Below are 25,069 nucleotides of genomic sequence, written 5' to 3'. Positions count from 1 at the left end.
GTACTTTAGACTCATAGCCTGTAAAGTTACGGGGGATCATACTGTACAGGATTGACCAAGGCAATCCCAACACAAGGCAATCCTGATGCCTTGTCCCTGGAGCTGTTCAAGGCCAGGCTGGATGGGGCTTTGGGGAAGCTGGTCTGCTGGGAGGTGTCCCTGCCCACAGCAGCGGGTTGGGACTAGATGGTCCATGCAGCCCGCTGTGGTAACTTCTTGCATATTGCTCGGCATCACAGATACCCAAACAGTCGTAAGACAAACTCTGGGCCACAATCAGAAGGAAAACCAGGTCTGTAACTTTTACCCTACTTGGAAACTATTGCTTGGACAAAAAGAAAACCCCAAACTGAAAAACAGAATCCCGTTTCTCCCTTCTGGCACATATATCATCCTCTGAGCTTGAGATGCCAAAAATTTCTGCCTGTACCCCTCCGGAAAGCACACAGCATTAGGGTGGAATTCTGCAGCCCGCAGCCTCAGGCAGCAGCAAGTATTTGTAGGAGGCCTACTGAGGTCACTAGGATGGGTGTGTGAGGAGGAGGTGCACAATCAGGTAGGCATCTGCTGTGGCTGAACATGAGAAGGTGTTAAAAGCCTGCAGGAAATCGTTATTTTCTGAGGAAACTGTACAAACTATCTTTTCTTCCCTACCACTTACTCAAGTCACAAGAGGATGAACAATCTATACATAAAAGCAGATAAATTATTGCTGGACTTACTAATGGCATTGGCTTTGGGCAGAAGGCCTTGAGACTCTATAGTGGTTTTATTGCTCTGTTGATCTTACAACTGGTGGTTCTAAATAATAATTTCAATTAATATTAAAACCAGGTATTACTGCAGCTGAGTCATTTCGTATAACTGCAGGAGACTCTTCATTGATGCGCTTATTCAAAATACAGTTTCCATTAAACGAAGTTCTTCTCTCAATTCATATACTGTATTTCTAGGTCCCTGCAGCTGATGTTGGTAATATTCAAACGTTTAAAAGTCAGTTAAAAGAGAAAATAAAATAGCACATCTTTCAGTAACCCATATATACCACAGGTGAATTTTACAGTGTCTACACGATTGAAGCCTAAACCAGAACAAGACCTTTGCTTATAGTTTTGCTGAAATATATCTACTTGTAGAGACAAGATTTAATTAACCAGACTAATGGAAAATAGTGAAAGATGATATTCCATTGCTATGTCTGTATTTGCACTTTGGCAAGCTTTTATTTAAGAAAGTTTTAGCATCCCATGCTATGGAACAGTTAAGATCTGAAAATCTGGGGACAGAAAAAAACAGTTTTCAAAAGCTTAGTAGAAACTGCTGGAGTTGTGCAGGGGACCTCACCATGCACCCACATAGGGCCAGAATGGGGCCAGTGGTTGTGGCTGCAGTCCACGGGAACAATGCACAGCATCCCTCATTTCCAGCATGCTTGGAGAAAAGCAGGGCTTCGTGGTCTTGATGTGGGCACTCACGCTTCATGTGTACTTTTGAACTCAAGAATTTTGTGCCTCAATTTCCCTTTTCTTCTGCGGAGACACTATTTCACCTCACAGGGACCTTCTAGAAATAAATTACCTCACTGCAGTGAGTGGCAAGCGCCCCAAGTAATGACCATGGTAAAAAAAAAGCCCAAGAGGAAATGAGTAATCCCGCCTCCAGAGCACATTCTGGGTCCTGTGCAGTAAATAAGGCCTGGGGCACATATCCAACAATGAGGTTAAAGAAAATATCCAACAGCTGCTCATTAAGAGCAACATAAAGCAAGGGAGCCTCTCACGATCATCTACCGTGGTAATTAGGAGCTTTATCCTGATGGGTACATGCAAGGGGCAGAATTCAGAGGCAGAAATTCAAAGCAGAAACCTTGTTTCTGGCTTTTTCTAGCTTTGGAGGGCTTTCTTACAAATCTCAAGGTTATCTATGTAGGTTTGTGTGTCTGGGGGTAAGTACTCACCTATTCTGCTGCCATAGCATTCAAGGTGCAATGGATAGACTTTGATATAGATGTGGGGAGCTGCAGAAAGGGTATGTACTCAACTTTAACACTGATGTAACTCCAAGCCTCACCACATGGGTATTATTACTCACTGAGAACGAGTTGCCTCCTTCCTATACTGAACAAGTCATCTCTAAAGCAGCCCAGCACAACTCTCCAGATAGCCACAGACAGGCCTGTGCACTTCACTGCATGCATGTGAGGTGAAAGCACTTCCAGGCTGTGACAGAGGCATTGCAATTACAACATCAGGGCATCACCCTGCAGGAGAAACAAGAGCCTTGAATGATACCCGTTACCTGTTCAGCCAACAGCGAGGCCAGGCTTGAGTAAGCATCTGCGAATTCTGGGCCGTATTTGATGGAGTCCCTCAGTAACATTACAGCCTCCTCCTTCTTCCCTTGGGACCTGCAGGCCGGGGAGGGAGGGGAAAAAAAGAAATAAAAGTTCTTTAGCAGCATGTTTAGGTCACACACTGATCAGCTACTTTAAAGAGATGTAAAAAACTCTACCTTGTTCTTTTCACTGAAACTAAACAATTCACTCGCGCCTCCTCTCCCCAGTGCACGTACCCAGCATCTCCAGATCCATACCGAACCTCTCTGCCTCTCCCTGTGAAAGAGGGTTGGCACTCTGGTCACTGAATACACGCTAAATATTGCTTGCTTGCTGGCCCATGCTTTTTCCCCACAGAGGATGCTGATGCCTCTGGTGCACAGGGTCACTGCACTGATTCCCCGTTTTTTATTTCAATGGCAGGCGTGCAAAGGACTTGTGCACAGGCACTGCCCCTCTCCAGCTCTGGTGCTCACAAGCAGAGCACGCTGTTTTAAACTAATCTGGGCTCTTTCTCCCATCCCTGCTGTAAAAGCACCTCTCCCTTCCCAAAGGAGGAAAGACTGAAATTGGCTACATCCGTAAGGATGATCCAGGGAGAAGCAAGCGGGTCACTCACTGGGGAAAGAAGACACACAAGTATTGAAGTCACGTCGGTAGAGATGAAGGAACTCATCCTACCTCATGCCAGGGTGGGAAATGTGCTCACCAGGGCAACCCATTTCTCAGCAAATTCTGAGACTTTTTGCTCTTCGCATCACGGTTTCATCATGCTCCTCTCAGGAGCTGGGAGCACACAGGTTTTAACGAACCTGCTGTTTGGTCTGCTGTTCTGATGACTGCTCACACTGAGCATTACGCAATGAACCCAGCAAAGACAAAACACCCCCAAAATACTGGATTTCTCAATCTCACACACTGAAGAGCAAAACCTATTTTGCTCTATTAGGCAATCAGCATGGGCCACGAGCTCTGTCTGTTAAGTGATAACTGTTAGATTTTGTAAACTTTTCCAGTCCTACTGCAAATCTACTCTCAGTATTTCTCTTCATTGAAAATAAATCAATAAATCAAGTTGAGAGATGGCTACGCTAATGAGATAGACTTTTTTCCAGCATTGCTCTGCACTTACTGCCTTGGAAAAAGGAAAAGTTTTCCTGAACAAAAATCTGTGTTTATTTATTTGAGCTACAATTTCACCAGTATTGCTCTGTATTCCTTTCCTTGGAAAAATTAGAAAGTTTCCTGAGCAAACATCTAACGATGCTTAGTTGGACTGGAACAACATTTTCTTTGTGCTGGGTATAAAACGAGTATGAATAGCAGGGCTTACAAAAAGAAACAAAGGGCTGTGGAACACAGAAAGTATGTGAACACCTTGCTGCTTTGGCCTTAGATTTCATCTGAGTGACAGGGTCAAGTAACCAGATCTTGTTTATAAGGTGCAAATTTCAGCTGATAATATATGTGGCTTTGCAGATTTTTTCCCTTTCTAGTTATATAACTTGAAGAATATTTTGCCTGTCCATTACGCTAAGTAAAAACAGTTGTGCTAGTCTTTTTCTTCTTCCAGTGGTGCTCCATATAAATTACACGAATGAAGCAAAAACAAATAAAGAACCACTTTTCCCCTACACTAATTAAAGACTAGCTAGCTTGTCAATTTATAAAACTTTTGGATTCCTTGGCTGGAGTTTCATGACACATTTTTATAAATCAAAAACAGATGACTGCTTTATAAAGGTATTGATGTTTGGCAAAAAAATGTAGGAAATGCCAGCTACAGAAATAAAAGGATTAAGTGATCCGCTCAGCAGTAGTAAAAGTTCCCATTAACCACAAACATGCGCTAGGAACATGGGGCAGTCCTCTTAATTACTCTTTTTTTTTTTCTAAATGGCCTTTTTTTCTTTTGATCCAAGAACAATGTTTGTCTCCTGAAAGTGGGGGTAGAGAGAGAAAGATTATGGCATCTTTTTATGTGACAGACTGAATTATATTATAAAAAGCAGATCCAATGGTTTCTCAGAGGGCTCAGTCCTGCAAGATACTGACTGCTCTGGCCAAGCACTTAAACACGTACTTAACTTTTATGTATGCAAGTTGAAAATTAATTACTGGCTGAAGTGCTTTTCTGGACCAAGGCCAACATATTCAGCACTTTGCAGGATCCAGGCCGTAGCTTATATAAATCTCATGCAATCTGGGAGAACACCGAGTGTTGGGAGAAGAGTCTGATACACTAATTTACCACAAACTGGGGATCTGCAGCAGGAAAAACTAGGTAATATATACCTTCAACATGACAGAGAGAGGAACAAATTCAACTGACACAAGGAGTCCATGATCACTTAATCCAATTTTTCCCCAAATTACCTTGCCTTACAATGCCCTCTTCTGATTCCCTCTTCCTCCAGCCTGCCCTCTGCAATCAGCATGGTCGAGCCGAATGCAGGAAATAGCTCTTTCCACCTGGAACATCCCTTGCATATTTTTGCAAGTGCCCCTGCAGTTCGAGAAGCATCAGCCTAAACTATCCTGCAGAAGCCTGGTCATCCATGGGTCTGCGAGTGGGCTGTTGGGACTGGAGTAAATTTCATTCACAACAGAAACAGTAACCTAGGAATTAGTGCTCTAGAAGACTTTTTAGTTTTCATGATTTGTTTTATAATGTGAAGTTAGTTTGACTGCATTAAATCCAGAAACACAGAACTCAGTAAGGGCTCCACAATTGTTCTGAACAACTTGTCTTGGTTTTACATGATAATCCATGCGGAGCTTGCAGTGTGTAACCGCCTGTCTGAAAGGAAATCTCTAAGCACATTCCACTCCCTGGGATTAAACCAATTCAGACAATTTAGATGCACTCCTTTGGTTTTCATCTGTACTATGTGGATGACACCAAAGCTGGGTGTCATCCACAGCCCAGCAATACACTGTAAGGCAAGGTTGCTTTTCAGAGGTGCCAGGTTTGACAGAAAAATCATGAAGTTCAGCGAAATCAAATTCATGTCCTGCACGCAGACTGGGATAATCCCATGGACCAGCACAGGTTGGGGGACAACGGGCTGTACAGCAGCTCTGCGGGAAAGGCCCTGGGGATCCTGGTAGGCAACACATTGACCACAGTGTAGAAGGCCAACAACGTCCTGGGTCAGTGGGTCCAGGGAACAGACATTTCCCTTTTATATGATATTTGTGAGACGACATCTGGAGCAATGTCCAGTGCTGGGATCTCCAGTGGAAGAAAGGCATGGACATACTGGAGAAAGTCCAATGGAGAGCTACTAAGAAGGTCTGGGCTGGAGCACATGTTGCATGAGGAGAGGCTGAATGAGCCACATGTGTGCGGCCTAGAGAAGAAAAGGCTCGGGGTGACTTCATTGCTGCCTGAAAGTACCTGGTCGGAGGATACAGAGAAACCAGAGCCAGACTCTTCTCATAGGTGCACAGTGACAGGATGAAAGACAATGGACACAAGCAGGAACATGGGAAACTCTGACAACATACAAGGAGAAATGTTTTTCACCGTGAGAGTGATAAAACATTGGAGCAGGTCACCCAGAGAGATTGTGGCATCCCTGACCTTGGAGGTGTTCAAGATTCAGCTGGACACAGCCCTGAGCAAGGGGATTCAGTTTGACCTGCTTTGAGCTGCGAGCTTGACTAAGTGATCTCCAGAGGTTCATTCCAACCTAAGTTACTCTTTGAATCTACTGTAAACTTGACACTGCCAGAGCTTTTTGGTTTTGTTTCCTTATTTTTAAATGGGCTAGAATGTGCATGTGATGCTGATGTATAACTTCAGCACTTCATACAACACAGTGTATTCTGACCAGAGACAATCCAGAAAGCCAGATGCAGCATCACTGCATGTTATTGCTTAGTCTGCTTCTTTGAAGGGAAGGGAGGAATGTTTCACTTTCTGAAAGATCTTACATCTCAATACATATAGTATCTATCTGATGTTTTCCAGTGTCTTCAGACAATTATATAAGCCCATGCTAGCACGTTATATATCCAAAAGGCTGTATTAGAGAGGGTAGACAATCCTTTTTTCTCTGACTAGATGGGTTTGTTAAACTTGGACTAAATCAGGGCAACAAATGCACAGGACACCTTGGGCTACTCTACATTCCAAAGAGAAGCAGTCCTTTGAATAAACTCAAGATCTCAGGGGACATTGTTTCTAGGCACTTCACTTTCTCCTTGAAAATGCAGCCATAACCCTCTCAAAACACGTAAGAGTTATGAGGCTTTTCTTCATAAGAAATGCTGCACTGAATATTAGAGCATAGAGAGAGAGAATACAGTAAAGAGTAAGTTCTCTCCCATTCTGCAAAAGAAAGCTGAGATCCTAAATATTTACTTCAAATGTTCATAATATTTTATTTATTGTCTCTTTACAGAATAGCTCAGGGGCTATAAATTTATGTGAGGTATTCTGAATGATACATATTTATCTCAGTTTTTCAAGCTGTAACTCAACAAAACTGAATCTATATAGAGGAGTTAAATATTTATATAACAGGAAATATTGAAACAAAATGAAAGAAAGCAGTATCAGGCTGGGCTGCTTGGAACCACGAAAGCAGAGAATGAGATTTCTCCCTTTTAAGCAGGTCATCTTCTGGGGCTATTTTAACTATTAAATTCATCTGCATTGTTTAATTATCCACTGCCCAATATTTATAGTAGGCAAGAAAATGATGACATACAACTTTATTTTAGAATAAGTAAACAAAACCAGAGGCTTATTCAGACTTTATCCTGCAATGGTTCCTGAGAACATTCATCTTCTGGCACATAGCTGTCTTCATCATGTGCAAACAGAAAATGGAATCTCTTTTTCATCTAGGGTATCCACAGGAAAAAAAAAAGGAAAAAAAAACATAATAATAACCCGAAATTTCCACTCTGTTGTCCAAAACAATTTTCTAGTCAAGCTTAAATCACAACATGCTTGAATAGACAGCTTATAGCCAGGGAGTAATGAGCAGCAGATACCCACATGGGAACAGCAATCCCATCCTTCCAAAACCCGGGAGTTCACCTTTCAGCACTCCAGAGGTAAAATCTAGTATCTGCAATTGGATTTCCACACTGTGAGCAGGAGTGGGTGTATGGAACTTGGCAGGATCTGACAGAAAATTCTGTGCCAGACCATTTTGTTATGTGTCCCAGTACAAGTAATGCTGTTACTGGACATGCCTTGGGTGCTGCAGATGTGGCTCTTCCTGATCTGTATCAGGTGTACTCACTGAAGCCTCTGTAAAGAGGACAGAAAATCCTTTCATCTCTTGACCTTTTATCCTTTCTCGGCCCTAAGTTTAAAAATCAAAACACCCTTCATAACGTCTCATAGCACAGCCGGAAATTAGTATCTGCCTGAAGTATTCTGCAGATTTTCATTCATTACCTAGATTATACTAGCATTATAGCATCTGCAGAATACTGCTCGCCCTATATACACAGTGCAGAACTGGTCTCTCTTTCCAGTAGATCACAGTCTCCTATACGGTTGAATAAAAGGATAATTTGGTAGAAAATGCACAGAAAATCAAAATGATAGGAATAGGGACCTCGAAATCTCTGCCTCATTCTCATGTGGTCATCTCACATGTCACCTCATGCTCTCTGCAAATTTGATGCATGATCCAGGAGAGGTGCTAGCAAGGAGGTTTGAGCTACTGTTTTAGGGGAGACATTTATGTAAGATCTGCTGACACAGCATCTGCTTTACACATGTGCTATTCCCTCCACCACGAACTCTGCCTGGTTTTGAGCAGCTTTCTTTAAAGATAAACAGGGAAATGAGAATACCATTTCTATTATAATTAATACTGTGTGTGTGCCCAGGTGCAATGGATTGCTTTGGAAACCTAAAATAAGTTCACAAAATAGGAGTAAATGGGTGTGGGAAAAGAGGAGAATGGAACCTAAGCACTTTATTTTAAAGAGTTTAGCAGAAGTATCATAACACCTTTAACTTATCACAATATGTGGCATCACAGAAGGATGAAGAACACACAGAATTTGATGGGACACACAATAACTTAAATATCCCTTTAGGAAAAACATGACATATTGCACACAAAACAAAACAAACAGCAGTTCTAAGAGAATTTCCCACATGCCTCCTTTGTGCTTTGCCAGGGCAACAAATCCAGTTTCTACCCATATGCTGGGTCATACGAGCCCATCAACTTGCCAGATTTAAGCATTATTGACATGGAATGTCCTGATGCTGTTTCTGGCTTATGTCCTTTTGTATTAATATTTCATATTAAAAAAAAAACCAAAGAATAGTAATTAAGACAAATGTGATGGATTAAAAGGACTATATATATATATTTTTAAACAGCATTGCCACCTAAGATTAATTTCAATCAACCAAATCTCATGAATAATACAAAGACTTTCAATTTATTTTGTAATAAGGCTGTCTTTACCTTTCTTGTATTTCCAGTAAAGCATTAACCTGCCTTTCTACACATCTGCCATATTCTAACCCCAAACCATCAGGTTTACTTGTAATATTACTCTGGCAACTTCTCTGTTACTGAATGGGCCAGGCAGAACTTCAGCAATCCGCTTAATTTCCTTCACATAAACTCACACTCGAAGCTACATTTCAGAACCAGAGAGATCAAGTGTGTTTTGATGAGACAGTGCCACTTTATAACCAGCCCAACACTAAAGCCCAATCTGCTCTGAAGGATTTACCAGAGACCTGTTACCAGCAATATCCCCTTACAAAATAGATGCAATTTATATCAGCAGAAGAGTCTTCTTACTGCTGTTGTTTATTCAGTTCTGCTAGAAAAAGAAGGAAAAAAAAGAGGGAAGGGGAAAGGAAAAGAAGAGAGGAAAGAAAAAAGGAAAGAGAGGAAGGGAAGGAAGGAACCCCACCAATGTTATCTTGGCAAAAACATGGGTATTTTTTGCTGGTGCAAAAAAGCAAGTGTAGGAATAGAGATTTTTGTTTGTTTGTTTTAATTGCACCTCTGACAGATCTTAATGCAGCAGCAAAGCTTCTCTTGTAGATTGAAGTTCAGCCTTTAGATATGGTTAGTCAAATTAATTTGCATGATTATGATTGCTATTCTCCTTGCTAAAAGCTAATGTTCTAAATAACAATGAGTCCAATTAGGAACTGATCAACTTGTCTTCTAGCTCAGTAAAGTAACCACGCAGGGATGTAAACCAGCTTTCCCCTCAAATCCAGACCCACCCCACCCCCTGCAATGGGATGAACCTTCTGCCCTTTTGAGCATCTCGAGAGTTATGTATTTATGCCTAAACTACACATCTGACCTTCCAGTTACAGCTAATGAGGAGAAGTGGGAACTTGCAGGGAGGGATTTGCTGGATATGTGTTATTCATTAGATCTGTATCAAATGCCTGTCTTTGAACAACATGGCTTGCTCCACTGGACAGGTTCACATCTCTCCATTGAGATGGAAATCCCAGGTGACTGGTTTGGATTTAGACACCTCATTGTTTGATGCCTAATTTGGAACAAGTGAATGCCCTCTAGCTGAAGCATCGTTGTAAACAGCACCTGAACTGACCTGGCAGACAGCATAAGGATATCCAGACTAAGCCTTGTCTCTGTGCCAGCAGCCTTGGCTGCCAGTAAGAAATAGCACCATTCCTTCACCAGTTGGCAGAAAACCTACTCTGGTGACGTGCATATGGAGAATCTGGATTTCCTTGGCCCCAGTTCTGCGTTCAACTTACTTGAGCAGGTTGCCGAGATTGAAGAGAGCTCGATTGTGCTGAGGGTTTAACTGAAGGGCCCGTCTGTAGTAGTCTTTCGCCTCCAAAACGTCTTTGGTCAACGTTCCCAAGTTGTTGAGAGCACTTGCATGACGAGGGTACAGTCTGGGAAAAAGGAAATAATGAATTATGCACACTCATTAACTGACACACATAAAGCTCAGGTCACCAGCTCCACCATCACTGCTCTTTGGCACTCAGCACAGGGAAGGATGTCAGCTAGAAAATGCCATCTTCCCTTAATTTGCTGCAGGTCCTGATGGGATCATGAGGAACCTTCTCAACTCCCAAAGAGACTGTAAATCAGGTCTTCTCCTGCAGTTCCTTTATGCTTCCAGGGCAGAAGAGAACACTCAACAGCTTTGAAAACCGATTTTACCCTCCCAGTAAGAGGCAGAATGAGTAGAGCAGCCTGAACATTTTTATTCAAGATACTTATTGAATAAGTAAGAACTACTTAGTCAAAAATATGTTTCCAATATAAATTTGTTTTGACATATATAGAAACCAAAACAACACTGCTTAATTTTGTGTTTTTTAATCTGTTTCCCACAACAAAAGTGATAATAAAAAAGGGCAAAGTGAAACTTGAAATCAGTTGTTGAATAATGTTTTTTTTCAGGACCAATAAAATGATCAAAAAATCTGGAAATGGACTGCTTAACAATATGAATTTCCTGAGTTTCTATATTTTTTTTTAACACCCAGTTCTTCTTTTAACTGATCAGAAATTTAAATCTACCCATTTCAGTTTAACATTACACACTGGGCCCAGTGTACCTCTGTTAAAATTCCCCATGAATTAAGAAGCATTTTGTGGTCCACCCAGCTGCTTCTATGCTCAGGCAAAGTCATGCTCCTGCATTAATGGTTTGGCTTGTAGGTTTTTCACCAGAAAACTCCAGTGGTGAAAATGACCCAGGGCAAGATTTAGCATCCGGGACCCTCTGTATCACAGATGAGTGAAAACTGAGGTTAATTCTGACAACTAAACAAATACAAAAGGGTAGCCCACAGAGGGGGAAAGCTGGGAGACCAGCTGTGTGAGAAGTGTTCAGAGTCCCCTCTGATGCTCTGGTATGAAATGGTGTACAGGTGCCTGCCCACTCAACTTCTCCAATGGACATTTTATTCGTGATAGGAAGGAAGCAAGTCAAGATGGTCAAGGTTTCTGTTTGAGAAGACCTGGTCTCAATTCCCTCTGCCACTGCATGTTTTCTATTTCAGACCAGGAAAAGTCATTTGGCAATTCTTTGCCTTAGGTCCCTGTTTGTAAAATGTGCATAATAGCTTTGTAATTCATGGGAGAGAGATGTGGATAATGACATTAAAAGTAGTTGGCTATGATAGCCCAGGGTATGGCACGAGGAAGGGCATTTAAAGGAAGAAGAGATTAAGGCTATAATGCAGTCTAACTCTAAAGTTTGAGGCTGTTTCTAATCTAAGAATTTCCATGTTTTTTGTTTTTTGTGTGTGCGTGTATTTTTTTTCCTGGAGTTTTTCATTATGTCAGTTCAGCCATGGGATTTTCTGTACTTAAGTACCGTGAATAATTTAGCATTTCATACACTGCTGCAACACTTGTATCAGTCACATTTTCATTCCACGGCACATAAGTGATTCTGGCAGGGTCTTATTTGGGGGCGCAGCCAGGAACACACGAGGGAACTCCAGGAGAAGAGGACGTGCGCCAGTAACAAACGTGGGATATTTCCTACAACTAAGCAAGAAAAAAGTTTTCCACCCAACACTAAACCTAGCAGACAAGGATTGCAAAACCACACAGCGGAGGAGAGAGAGTGTTCAAAGATGCCACCGTATATATATATTTTTTAGAACTTAGCCTATTATACTGACGACGGATAAATGTAATGAGCACCACTCAACACACCTAACTGCTACAGGCTCTGACAACATCCCTCACGTCCAGGTAAGCACCCTGTCTCTCAGAGGTAACCACTTCTCCTGCTGCAAACCCTCAGGTGCAGCTTACACATACTAGCCACTGCCTTGAGTATCTGCATTGTCACAACCATTCACTACACTACCTGCATTCACTGCTCAAGTGATTTCTGAAGAGATCCTTCATTGATCTTGTTACAGAGGAGTAAGAAATCCAAGGCTAAACTGCAGTTGCCACAAAAATAGCATCGCTTTCTACCAGTGAAGCTACACAGTGCCTGAAGCACTTCTGGACGTGAAAAGCTGCCTGTACTTGGAGAAGGGTCAGTGAAAGACAAGGTGATGAGGGTAGAGTTTGAGTCTTACCCTGGCCCTAAAAACCACTGGCCACCTAGACTAAGCCTCCCCAGCTGAAGCAGGCTGGGGAAACTTTCCTCAGGAACAGCAGGGAAGCAATGGAAAGGCCCAAGCTTGCTTGCTCTTTGCTACGTGGGACGCAGCTCTGTGTGATACCTTGACTAGGATCTTAAGTGACGCATGTCCTATCTATCTTCAGGCAAATAACCAAGGGCTCAGACTTGTTTCCCATTTCTTCCACAGGCTTTTGACATTACTTTCAAATAAAAAGATTTGGGAGTCATATTTTTGAGCCTTTTTCTCCATTTGGCTATGATAAAAGCCAAGCATCACTTTTGTCAGTACTCACGTATAAAAAAAGCTCTAATATCTGACATGAAGTCACTTGATGTATGAGTGGGCAGAAGTATTTCAGACAATTCTTGGGAAAGTCAGAAACAGATTAATATTTTACAGCCCTAAACCTGATGCGTTTGCTCGCAAACTTTGAGAAATTTATTCTGCTCTTGGCCTCTAGTGCTCCCATGACATTTTAGGCCCAGGAGATTTTGTTGCACCGATTTGGAGAGGAATGAAAATTCAAAATTAAAAAAAGAGCACTGATTTCACCTTTAAACTGCAGTTCTGACCAGCAGCTCCATAAATACACTTCTGAGCTCAGTGCTAAAACCTCTCGACAGCAAATTACAGGATGCAAACCCATCTCCCCTGTATCCTGGACTCTATTTCTTGTGTTTTACATGTATTCCTTACATCTCATTGCCCTTTCCAAGGAATATAAGTGAAAAAAAAAAAGAACCTCAACTGGCATAAATTGTCAGCTTAAACCAGCTTAGCATCTGGCCTGCAGAATTTACAACATTTACAATTTTACATATCCGAACAAATGTTAAGAGAAAAATCCGAGCGCAGCGAGATAAGGCAGTGGTGTTGGGCTTTTCCACTGGGGTTCAGTTTTTAAAGTTTTTATTGGAAAATTACTTCATTATGGCAGTAGAGCAAGATGCCACTCAAGTGAGCTCAGCAGAGAGCACAGCCATGCCCTAGGACAGCATCACCTCCAGTAAATTAACCAGAGCCAGCGCCTGGGCCCATCACCATCCACGCTGTTTATTGCTGCCATGATCCCTACCAGGTTTACACCGCTCTCAAACTGCTCCCAGGAGTGGGCCAGGGCTGAGCCCAGACCAGGGTCTGCTCCCAAAAGCCAGCTTGGCCTCAGCCCCCGTCCCTCAGATGCTTGCAGGCCGATTTATGCAGTTGTCCCCAAGGCTGGAGACTGGGGCCCAGACCCTTTTTATTTATTAATATGGACATTGACTACAGGACTAATGGCCTTACTCAGGCTGCCCTCTGTTCATGCATACCCACCGCTGTTAACAGTAGCTTCCTTGGGATAAAAACAGAGTAGAACAGTCTTGTGGCTGGATTTACAGAACATCATATAACTTGACCACAGGTGACTAATTAAAGCAACGTTTACTAAAGAAAACGTTTCTGCAAAATTTGCAGATATTCCATGTGCAAAGTGTTTTGCTTTTTGCTATATCTGAGATATTATTTTAATGAATTGAAGCATGTGTACTTTTTTTTTTAATGCTTTTGGGAGGGTTGTGATGTTTTTTGTGACTTTCAAAATTGGCCCCAACGCTTCCTGATGTCTGCCTTGACTGTAAATTCTCCGAAGCAAAGACTGTCTGTTCCCCACGTGTATTCATTTCTCAGAAGAGTCAGAAACACCTTATCATGACAAGGAGGCCTCAAATTAACCTGGAGTCTCTTTCATGCCACCATAACAACAATGCTCAGAGCCCAGACTTTGTTTTACAAATAGCTGGGACACTCAGAGTTGCAAAGAATCAGTTATTATAATGTATATGTTGTTTTATGACTTCTCTTAAGAAACAAAGCTTTTTGTCTGGACACACACAGAGCTGTGTTTTCCTTGCCACCACCATTGATAATGGTAACAGTCTGCAGGCAATATCCTTCTTGCTATGCATCTGATTAAGAAGAAATTCCTTTAGGCTTCACCTAATCAAATGCAAGTGCTGCATTATTTATGAAAGAAAGCTGAATTTCATTAAACTTATTCCACAAGAAACAGTTCATGTAAAAAAATCAATTTCTCATTTCTTTCAGAAATCAGAATAATTTTCTTTCAAAACCTACATTCACAGGTAATTATTACAGAAGTCTGGAAACAGCAGAATTACATAAAAATGAAAAAAGAAAAATAAAAGAAACCAAGCCTATATATTTTAAAGTATATTTTAAATCAGACTGGGATTTCATTTCTAAAGAGAAGACAAGTGGGATGTTTCCTTGTTGCAGAATGAATAATTCAAATGATTCCTCCAGTGCTGTATCTGCAATTGTCAGAATAAATTTAAACAGCTTTCCCTTTAACTATTACAGGTATACACTGCACAAGAACTCCTGTTAATAATTATCCTCACTTCTTTTAGGCTACAAAATTCCCTCTAATGCCATTGAACAAAAGCCTTATTGACTTGCACAGTCAAGAGATTTCTAGTTTTATAAGACGATACCAGGCATAAAACATTTACAGTCATCAAAATGCTGAAGACCACTTATTTTGCTTTTTAATTTAATGCTGTTATTACCTGAAACATTAGTTTAAAAAAAATGCACGGTTTTGTTTGGCAACATATTTATACTACAAGCTGATTCCAGGAAAAAAAAAAGAGAAAGGGAGGGAATTTGTTGTCATGGATACAACCTATAATCCGCCAAGAATTTTAATTCTTTTAATTCAGATGTAGAGAGACCACTTAAATACTTGGCAAGCTCTGCTCGCAGTCCTGCCTTTAAACGGCCCTTGGTTTGGTGCCAGAGGTATTAAGGGGGCAAAAGGCATCAGAATGACAACTCCCCGCTTGCTCTTTGAGTGTTACATGGGTTTTGCACAACCATAGCTGTGCAGGGGCAGAAAGTAAAAGGGATGTGGCCAGGCTAGAGCACAGTTATCCATGGAAATGCCCACGAACAGCACGGAAAGGGCTGCACCGACAGCTTTTGGGGTCCATGCAGCTCTGCCCAGCCTTGTGCTACCCTCTGAGCACCTGTGACAAGCCTGTCCAAAGCGCACTCCCTCCCAGTGACTTGAAACACAAGTCCTTAAGGCCATCAGAAAAGCCATAAGCAGCATGGGACATAATTAACCTAACAGCCATGCCACGGCAGCGGGAAGGAAAAACCTGCCTGCGTCACCTTGCAAAACGTTCGAAGAGCCTCCAAGCATGTTCTTGTCTGCCCAAGAGAAAAATCAGCAAGTGGGAAGATGCAGCAGCGTGCCTGGCTTTTGTTACGGCACCTTTGGATGAAAGCACGCGTCCGTCCAAACTTGGCGTTCACGGGGAGCGGTCCACCTCCGCAGCAGCTGCGATTCATTACCTCCGCCGTGCCGCTGCGAGCGGCCCGCTGGAGTTACCTCTGCCTTGGCGAAAGGAGAAGAGGGGCTGAGGGCCCTGCGACAGACCTTGTTTTCTCACCGGTCCTTCATGCTGCTGGACACCTTCCAGCTGCTGCTCTCCATCCATCCAGTGCCGGTGCGACCCTACCACAGTGCTCAGCAGCCGGAGACTGACTCCGGCCAAATTAAGTGTGCAGAGTCAAACCTTAATTAGCCAAGCCCTGTTGCTTGCCGGCAGTGTGGCAACTTGTTTTTCAGACACATTTTGCCCCGTTCCAACACATGCTGCAATATTTTATTGGCACCGTTTTGCCAACAAAAGTAAGAATATTACGTCAATAATGTTTCACCTGTGCCAAATCTTTATACTACCCACTTTATATTTACTCTGTTATAGGATTTCAAGCCAATTTTCCAATCTGAATATTACATCACTCTCATTTTCATGTATTTACATAAGTTCTCAATAAAGCTCTACATCAGGTTGATTTAAAACCTGACTTGATGCAGCTGTGAGAGCAGTCATCCTACAGGGAACAATCCTGCAGTGGCAACAACGCGGGCCGTGGCCTCACGATAGCATGGCACCTTGTTCTGAAAGCTGCTCTATGCAATGTGGGTCACAGAGCCAGATCCTATGTTTTTCTCCAAAAGACCTTCAATTTGCAGCATTTGAATTCCTTTTATAAAGGGAAAGACAATCCTGCAATATTAAGCAGCAGCTTGTTTCTCTTGAAGAGTTCTAGTAGTTGCATCAATATTTCCTCAAAGTTAACACCCTTCAGCTTGGCAGAAGATTTGTGGCAGGCTGGGATTTTATTTTATTTTTTTAACCTGGAAATCCTGTTGAAAGCCAGGCAAGTGAGAGATCTAAGGCTTTTCGGTTCCTTTGAAAGCCTCAGGCATAATCTCCTTCAGCGAAAGCATGACAAAGCAGTGAGGTTCCTGGCTGTATGCAGCACAGACCCGAGTGCTGCTATTGCATTTCACCAGCAACGAGCTGAATTAGTGCTTGACACAACGCTAGAAATGAGGCAGGGAGTGAGCAATCCTGCCCTGGCATTGTTCCCGCAGCTTTCAGAGCATTTCTGGGCACCCTCCCTGCAGCAGCTGCCCTGCGGGTGGTCCTGTGGGTCTCACTAGGGTCTTTGCTGGCATTACATGGACCAGGTCAAGTCCTGATGGAGACACCAAGATCACAACTGGTTCACAAAGTGATGCTGCATGAAGTTAGAGAGTGGGGCGCCTGATCTATTTCAGACCCTCCTGCCACTGCTGAAGGGCTGGGGTCCCCCACAGGTGCCTTGGGTGCCCCAGCTCACCTCAGGTGTCTTCTGCTGTCTAAGAGGCAGAAGTCACCCGAGTTTCAGCACTGAGCACCTACAACATGGACACAGAGGGATAGTGCTCACCTCTCCCATGGTTTCCCACATGGCCTGGCACAAGTCTGCCTTGCAGAGTCCATGTGACCTGCCACTAAAGTGACAGCACTGAAATGTCCTTTTCCTGTACCACTGCCTCCCAGCTCACAGCACAAGCCCTCTGCGCTGAAGACACTCTCCAGCTCTGTTCACAAGCCGGTAAAACAGGACCCTGATCTCAGCTGGGACTTCCAGAGGCCAAGTCGGTATAAATAGCAAGTGCTGAATGGCAGCCAGGGCTCACGGGAAGGAAGAGATGTCCTGGCTGCCCTGCTCCTCCCCTGCCCGGCAGCTCGCAGGCAGCAGCAGCATCGGGGCGAGCCTGCTGCTGCGCGCAGAGCACGGGGCACGGCACCCCCGCTGCGTCCCAGCATCAAGGGAAAACTCAGCAGGACGGAGACGTGAAAAAAAAGGGCAGCTGAATAGATTTAACCTGTAAATTGGCAAAAGCCATGTGAATTTTTTGACCCCAGCACCCATTTTAAGAGAATCATATCCAGAAGCACAACATTTAAAAACCAAGCCTGTAGCAAATTAAACAGTATTTCATTAAATCTTCAAGCTTGGGTGGGGGCAGAAGCTAAAGATTTGGAGCTCAGAAGGACAAAAAGGATTTTATGTCAAACGATGTCACAGCTAAACATAAATAAGTAAATAGATAAAACCCCTCCTGCTAAACTTGCATGTTCCCTGTGATGCTGAGGCAACAAGAGGTTATCAAACGGGGCTGCCTGCTTCTGCTCTCACATAAAGAATTTATTCAGGATCTATGTAAGTCCTTAAAATCCCAGAAACTACTCAAGCCCAACAAAGGACTAATAATTCACAACATGCGTGCCTTACCGAGAGAGCAAACAGTGCAGGCTTCTTCAGAGGGCTGACAGAAACCAGAGGAACATCGCAGCAAACAGGAGGCTGCGAGTTTGGGTGAGTTCTTCAACCAAACAATTACATGAGGGAGCAGAAAAACAACATATATCTTGTCTAAGCAGATGGGACAGAATCATGCCTGTCACCTCGCAGGGCTCCCAGGTGCCGAAGGAAGCTGTAAGTACAGCCCCATAGTGCTGTCCGTGATCATGGGATGGCTGGGGGTTGCCTCAGTCAGCGGTGTAAATCAGAGCAGCCCCATTCCATCACTGCCCAAATTGCTCAAAAGGGCCATTCAGATGCCTGGGGATAAAGGAGAACACTTCACCTTCTCTTGCCAGAGCTTCACAGAAAGGCTCAAGGCTATCCTCAACAGACACTGACTAGGAACCAATTTTTCTGCTGCCCCTTACTAAGGATTGGAGAAGGCAAATCTCTGATTTACTATGGCAATAACCAGTGCTACCTGTCTGTTCTTCAAGAAAAAATGGTCACTCAAAGTTTTCATAATGGCAAGGGCAGCTAGCTAGGGGAAAAGAAATGTCTGTGGGAAGAGTAAACACGCTTTGGATCTGAGGTTCTTTTTTGCCAAAAGTGAAAAAGTAGACACAAACATCTGCAAAACACAGCCAAAAGTAGAAACTCTGCATAGCCCACATGAAAATTGAAATAGATCTCGTCTTGATAAGAAAAAAACTTTGCACCTTGACTGGGGAAGCGGTTTGCTATTCCTCAAATTTTTAGCACAAGTCCTCAATATGTATGTGCTTTTGCTTCCCTGCAAACACAGTCAAAGCAACGAGGCAGTGCCTGAGGAAGGTTATAGAGCAGTCCTTACAACTGATGGGGGCTCTTCTCCAAGAAGATGCTTTTGACAAGTTAGCAAGCCCCTGAATTATAGCATAGAAGGACCTACACCCATGAAAGAAGCCACAGCCTAGGAAGGGACCCAGACTACAGATACCTACATCCCGGAGGGAGTTAGACATCCGTCCAGCCCAGCAGGAACACCCAGCTGCCATGGCTGCCAACGCAGTCACACTGCACACAAACTGCCTGTGCTTCAGGGCTCATGGGTGCATTCGCTTTGGTTTGAGTAAATAAAAGCCTGCATCTTGATTCGTATTTGATCAACAACAACAACAACAACAAAAAAACAGAATAATTGAGCAAAGGTGGTGGACACCCTAAAACAGGCAGAGATTAGTGTTTGTAGAGAACAGGTTCAAAAATAAATTACACTGGCTGAAGTAATTTGGCCATCATCCCATGCACCGTGTTGTAAAGTCTATTAAGTCTCTAATTCAAATTACCAGGCAGTCTTTTCAACCATCAGTTACTATTAAAATCACTCAACAGGTTTGTCTCGCCTCAGGACAGCCACCAGGTACGTATATGAGCGCACCAGTTCCCCAACAGCTTATTGTCAAGGCGCGGTTTAGAAGAGTACCGCACAAAGATGTTCCCGATAGCCTGGACCTGTCTCAGGCCTGTAACACACGCTCGCACAGGGAGTTATGTTAAGTCTCTGGGAAGATGTTTCATCAAATGCCTGACCAGAGGGCTTGCTCCAAGAGCCTGACCCCAGTCATCCGCGTGTCAGAAGGGCACGCAGGGCTTCGGGAGCAAACGTGGCCCTGGCAGCGGCAGCAAGGCAGCACTGCACATTTTTGACTCCCTGTAAAAACAGGCTAACAAATGGTGCTGGTATTTTAATTCTTTCCAGAAATAAATCACAGATGGTATCCAAGGCCACCTGCAGTCCACGCTGAGAGGCATTTTCAAGGCGCGCACACACACACAAAGGGCCGTACGAACACTATTTTTTTCCTTCATGGAGAGTGTAATTTAACTGAATTTAAACAACCCCAAATAATGTTGATTTAAGATATATAAAAACCCAGTGGGTAGGTGTGTGGGAAAGCTTAGCAAGAAACCTGAGTCTCCCTTACAGCATTAGGGCTTTATTTCTAAAGTGGAGCGGGGAGCAAGAGCCACTGAGCTTGCTCCCATTCCTGCAACGTTATGCACCAACTTATTTCCTCGGTGAGGGATGTGGGTACAGTACTCACACTGCCTCCTCCTCTAGCTAGCCTACGTTCAAGTACCAAGTATACATAAGGATGATCTCGTGACGCTTCCTTGTGCCACAAGCCAGCGTTCCCAGTTTCCACGCTGCAAGCAATGCCCTTAGCCATATTATTTGCAAGTTCTTCAAAAGCAAGTCTGCCCACAGTGCAGCACCAAACATTTTCATATTGCCTGGTATGCCTCTTGGCCCAGCCTCTCCTCTCTCTCAGGGCCAAGCATCTGAGCAGCTCCCTGAGCCACACAGCAAGCCAGCCTCAGGGTTCCGGCTTGCTGCCCCGAGGCTCGCTTCCCTGGAGGATAACACAAGGGAGAACGGAGGTTTCTGCATCGATCTGCTGACAGCAGGCTGGTCCCCTTCCCACTCTGGTTGGCTAGCAGTGTTTGGTGGGGAAAGCCCAAAGAGAGCGTGTGGCTATGAACCTGTTGATGGACAGGTCCACACCCACAAAAGTATGTATATTCTCCACACATACACACACTGGTGCACTGATGTACAAAAACTCACAGGATTACACGTACAGTGGATAAGTTCTGCAGGGCTCTGTACCACCAGATGTTATACAGGTGGTAAGAGTCAGTTCACACACTTGCCCACGCCTCCCTTGGGAAAGAGCAGCAGGCCAGAGAGCATTGTCCTATGGGTGCCTGATGCCAGATGATGGCCAGATGAGTCTCTCTGTCTCTCTCTCATTTCCCCCATCCCTTGGACTTACTCACTGTTTAACCTTTTTTCCAGCACTTCTGCTTTCTTAGCTACCCCAATCTCAATTATTTTCTGCAATTCATTTCATCCAGCAACAGTATGTTATACAGAAATAACTCATTTATGACTCATCAATTTTGTGTCATTTGATGGTCACAGTATCTGGCTTCAATCAAAGATAACTCATTCTCATCCACCGTTAAACATAATTACTCCAGTGACATTTTTTAATTAAGGGTGAATCTATATGTTTTTATGTCCGAAAGTGCAAACACGAAATTTTAGACGTCAGCTTTTTACTTGTCACAACAATTTAGCTTGGACAGCACTGAATTATTATTAGCATGTTTATGCACCCAAGAAACCCAGCAACCTCCTTCAGCCCCACCTGCTGTTGCTCATATTAAAGAGAGATCTGTGGGAAGCAACATGCTGGTAGCAAACGTGGCATGCCAATGAGCAGTACTCTGCAGTGCTGGTCACAGAAATACAGAGGATAAGATGGAGCTGCTTTGGGAATAAAATTTTAAATAAGTTCTCTTGTAGCAGGGAAGGGAATTTTTCCCCCCCCCTTTGTTGTTAAAAGATGTAAGGAATGGTGGTCAGATTGGTTTTAAGGCTCTTCTGTTTTTCTTTCATGTCAGCTCACATGTGTTCCTAAGGAGTGATAAAATAGTCTCAACAGCAACATCAAGTAAATGAGGTCGGGGAAGAAGCAGGACAAGAGCTTGGTAACCATCAACAACAGCAAAAATATCTTCATTAGCACATCACAGATATTCTTCATACTTGTGTGAAGTTGCACGACCTTGCATTCTCACTTGCAAACATGAGAGTGGCAAGACAAGTTTTATTTCAGATAAAACTTGCTCTATTTGATCACCAGCAACAGGAGGTCTCTGAAATTCCTAGCAACAGCAGCGAATGTGCAGCTGAAGCAGCAGCAAGAATTTTCAGGCTAGCTTTCAGAGCAGCCATGGTCAACTCTGTCTCAGACAGAGTATTTCTGGCCTCTGCTTTTTGCAGAAAAATATCAAGCATCTCCTGGGGTCACCGCCATATGCCAGGCAAACCACCAAAGCAGTCTAACCCAGCAGTGTGTTTTTATTGGTTTAATGAAGGTAAACGCTAAGAGCCTTATAAAACATTGCTCCAATTGCAGAATGCCAGCTGTTGGTAAAATCTGCTTTATGGATAACTCATTTTGCAGTTCCAAAGGCTGTGCTTCCATTTGCCTTTCATGAACCTGACGTACACAAGGAACTTTTCCTGCATACACAAAACTGTTTTGTTTTTCTTTTCATTCTCAAATGATAATGCTGTTCTCTGTTTTGGTGTATCATTTCAGTTTTCATTGCCCCCGCTCTTGGGCAGCATAATTGCATTGCACTAATTACCTAAACCTGGCTACGTCAAGACGTTGCATCACTGGCCGCGCCACTGCCTTTTGAGTGGCCATCTGCAATGAGTCTCAAACACCAAGAGTGTATCAAGAGGGGGCTGAAGGGATCAATTGCAGAGTTTGCCTTGGAAATACGCCCTGCAGTTTGACTTTCAGAGCAAGTACGTTCTTCTGCCCCACCATTTATCCTAAGTTAATAGAGATACACCAACATGTGACAGCAGAGGATCCTGCTTGCAAAATGCCTTTGAAGGCAGAAATGGGAGCAAGTGATTAAAGCACCGGGGATCAAGTTTCCCGGTATTTAGTCCCAAATGCTGTTATTTCCCTATGTTATGTGCGCTTCAATGTCTTTTCACACAGCTACAGCTACAACATCACCTGCCCACATGACGGGAGCATTAGGCCACTTCACTGCACAGCGACATGGCAATTGACACTTCTGGCAGAGAAGCAGCAAGTGGAAACGCATTATTACGTTGGTGGAATGGTAATTGCAAGCAGTTAAAACAGCCAAGCACATACTGACAGGATCACTTTTGTTTAGCAAACAGTTAAACTCACTCACCAGAGATCAAGCAAACCTACACTGCAATTTGGCACGAGCTTTAGGAGCGAGCTGGAATGATTAATGAGCCACGTGCCTCAGACTATGGGCGATGCTGCTCTCCCTCCCCTACCTCCCAGAAGCTGCCGGGTGGCAGTAGTCTGCTTCCCTATTGATTCCATTTCCTTATTAATTTCCCTATCGATCTGCCCACTGCTTCTCACCACGCTAGGCAGACATGATATTTTGATCTCCCATCCTTCTGACGGTGCTGCTGCCACACTGCTAAGCCTCTTGACTGGGCTGTATTTTCCATCACCTGGGAGTGTGGATCCATTCAGATTCCCCCAAAGAGCAGACACCTGGTGAGGGGTGCCTGGAGGAATGTCCGAGAAGCTGGCGGTGGTAGTGCCCAAGCTGCTGATCACTGATGAAGAAATTCATGGCCTGAGCGCTGCTTCAGCTTCCCAGCTATTCTTCCATTTTCAGGTCAGGCCAGTGGCCAAAAGTATTCAGAATCATAAAATCTGTTAAGGACAGTACAGCTACCAAGTTCCTTCTTTTTAATTGTAGAGCAATTGGTCTACAGTCAGGGCAATTGCAAAGCTGGAGTCTGTGAGGATGCATAGAATAGCTTGGGCATGAAATCTGGTCTTATCTGCGAAAGCCCTTTAGGGTATCCACCACCATGTGGCCTGTCCCACATCCATCCCCTTCTCCACTGCTTCAGCACAGCCATCATGCATGACTCGGTAAGGCCCAGCAGACTCAGTAAGGCCTACACACAACCCCCAGACATTTCAGAAGGGGTATGTCTGAAGGGAAAACATGGAACGTAATGCTCCACAGGAAAACGTACTACACTCTTTAATTACACTATTTTATTGCATGTTACACAGCCTCAACCACCCAGTGATGGGGCTGGGGAGAGGGAGTAAGCAAATAACAAATGCAGAAAGATGAGGTGGTGGGACCAAGCTGTGCAGCTCCCCAGTTACGGAGCCAGCAGGACAGGCTTCTGGCTTGCACTGCAGGCCTTGCTAGGTCTGATAGCGAACATGCAAGGTAGGGGGGACAGGGGATGGCTTTTGGGAAGTGCCAACTAACCCTGAAGTTACCGAAGCAACCAGAACACTAGCAAGGACCGAGACACGGAGTACCTGGGCCAGAGCTTCTGTGTGGCTCCAAGCCCCGACTGGGCTTCGGATGCTGTGTAAACAATACGATCAGCGCAAACTGTGCTATCTAATGAAGTTGAGGACATGTTTGCAGTCAGTTCTCAAAACAGACTCTTTCATAATTGAAATACTGCAGAGCAGCAGACAGCATTGTAATTATAATAAATGGGTGCTGCTGAGTTAGAGAAGAACAAAATCTTTTGTCAGCAACTCCCATTTCCACAAGCAGGGGCGATGCCGGTAGGAACAGAAAGCTGTTAAGTTACTCTCCATACTAGCAAGTTCGCTGCAGGGTTTGGAAAATATTTGTTAGTCTCTCTTCTTTTTAACTTCCAATGGCCCTTTCTGGTAACTTAGAGAAAGCTTGGAGAAGGGCTACAGGGATGACTTGATGACTGCAAAAACTTGCATAACAGAAAGTGCCAGCAGCTACATCCATTTATTGTATCAAGCAGCAGATTAAGGGAGGAGCTGATCAGTGTGGCATTTAAAGATGTAAACAAACCCAATGACTGGAAACAACGTTAAACAAATCAGACTAAAAATAAAGGAGGACATTTTCAACAGACAGGGTAATTAACCTTCAGTACAATTTATTGATGGTTGTGCTGAATTTTCCATTCCTGGAAACATTAAAAAATAGGATGGAAGTTTTTCTAAATGACTTCCTAAATCCCCAGCATGGTAAAAGAGAACAGGATGCTACCCAAAAATCTAAAAATCACCTTTACCTAGTTTCACACAGACCTCAGTGGCAATGACATCCTGTCCTCGCAGCTCACCTGGGTTGGTTAGGAGCCCTTGGAGAGCATTTGGTGTAACTCTGCCGTCAACTGGCAAGACGACAAAACACAGATGTAATTTCTGGAGTTTCCTCCCACACGTCAGGAAAGAATATTTCTTGGACCTCTTGACATGCCCTTTTGTGCTGAGCTCTGTTCTTGCTGCCAGAGCCACTCCTAACTTTGTCTGCCCTTTCCACACGTGCCCTTTTTTCCTGATGGTGTTATCTGCACCTTCCATACTTGCTTTCCCTTACCACCC

The 25,069-nt window shown here is 43.7% G+C and overlaps 1 protein-coding gene across 2 annotated transcripts in view; it reads right to left on the bottom strand.

Annotated features, from left to right (window-relative positions):
- Nucleotides 1–25,069, bottom strand: part of TMTC1 (transmembrane O-mannosyltransferase targeting cadherins 1) — a 153,165-nt gene that overhangs the window by 15,212 nt on the left and 112,884 nt on the right. For both annotated transcript variants that reach the window (XM_048057941.2, XM_048057945.2), the window contains exons 12-13: nucleotides 10,080–10,223; nucleotides 2,299–2,407 (exon numbers count right to left, since the gene is read on the bottom strand). In XM_048057941.2, the coding sequence (XP_047913898.2) occupies nucleotides 2,299–2,407; nucleotides 10,080–10,223 (253 nt within the window). The remainder of the gene's footprint in view (nucleotides 1–2,298; nucleotides 2,408–10,079; nucleotides 10,224–25,069) is intronic.

Source organism: Anser cygnoides, chromosome 1 (assembly GCF_040182565.1).
Source record: "Anser cygnoides isolate HZ-2024a breed goose chromosome 1, Taihu_goose_T2T_genome, whole genome shotgun sequence".
NCBI lineage: Eukaryota > Metazoa > Chordata > Aves > Anseriformes > Anatidae > Anser > Anser cygnoides.
Note: the sequence above shows the minus strand (reverse complement) of the source record. Positions and strands in the feature narration are given on the sequence as shown.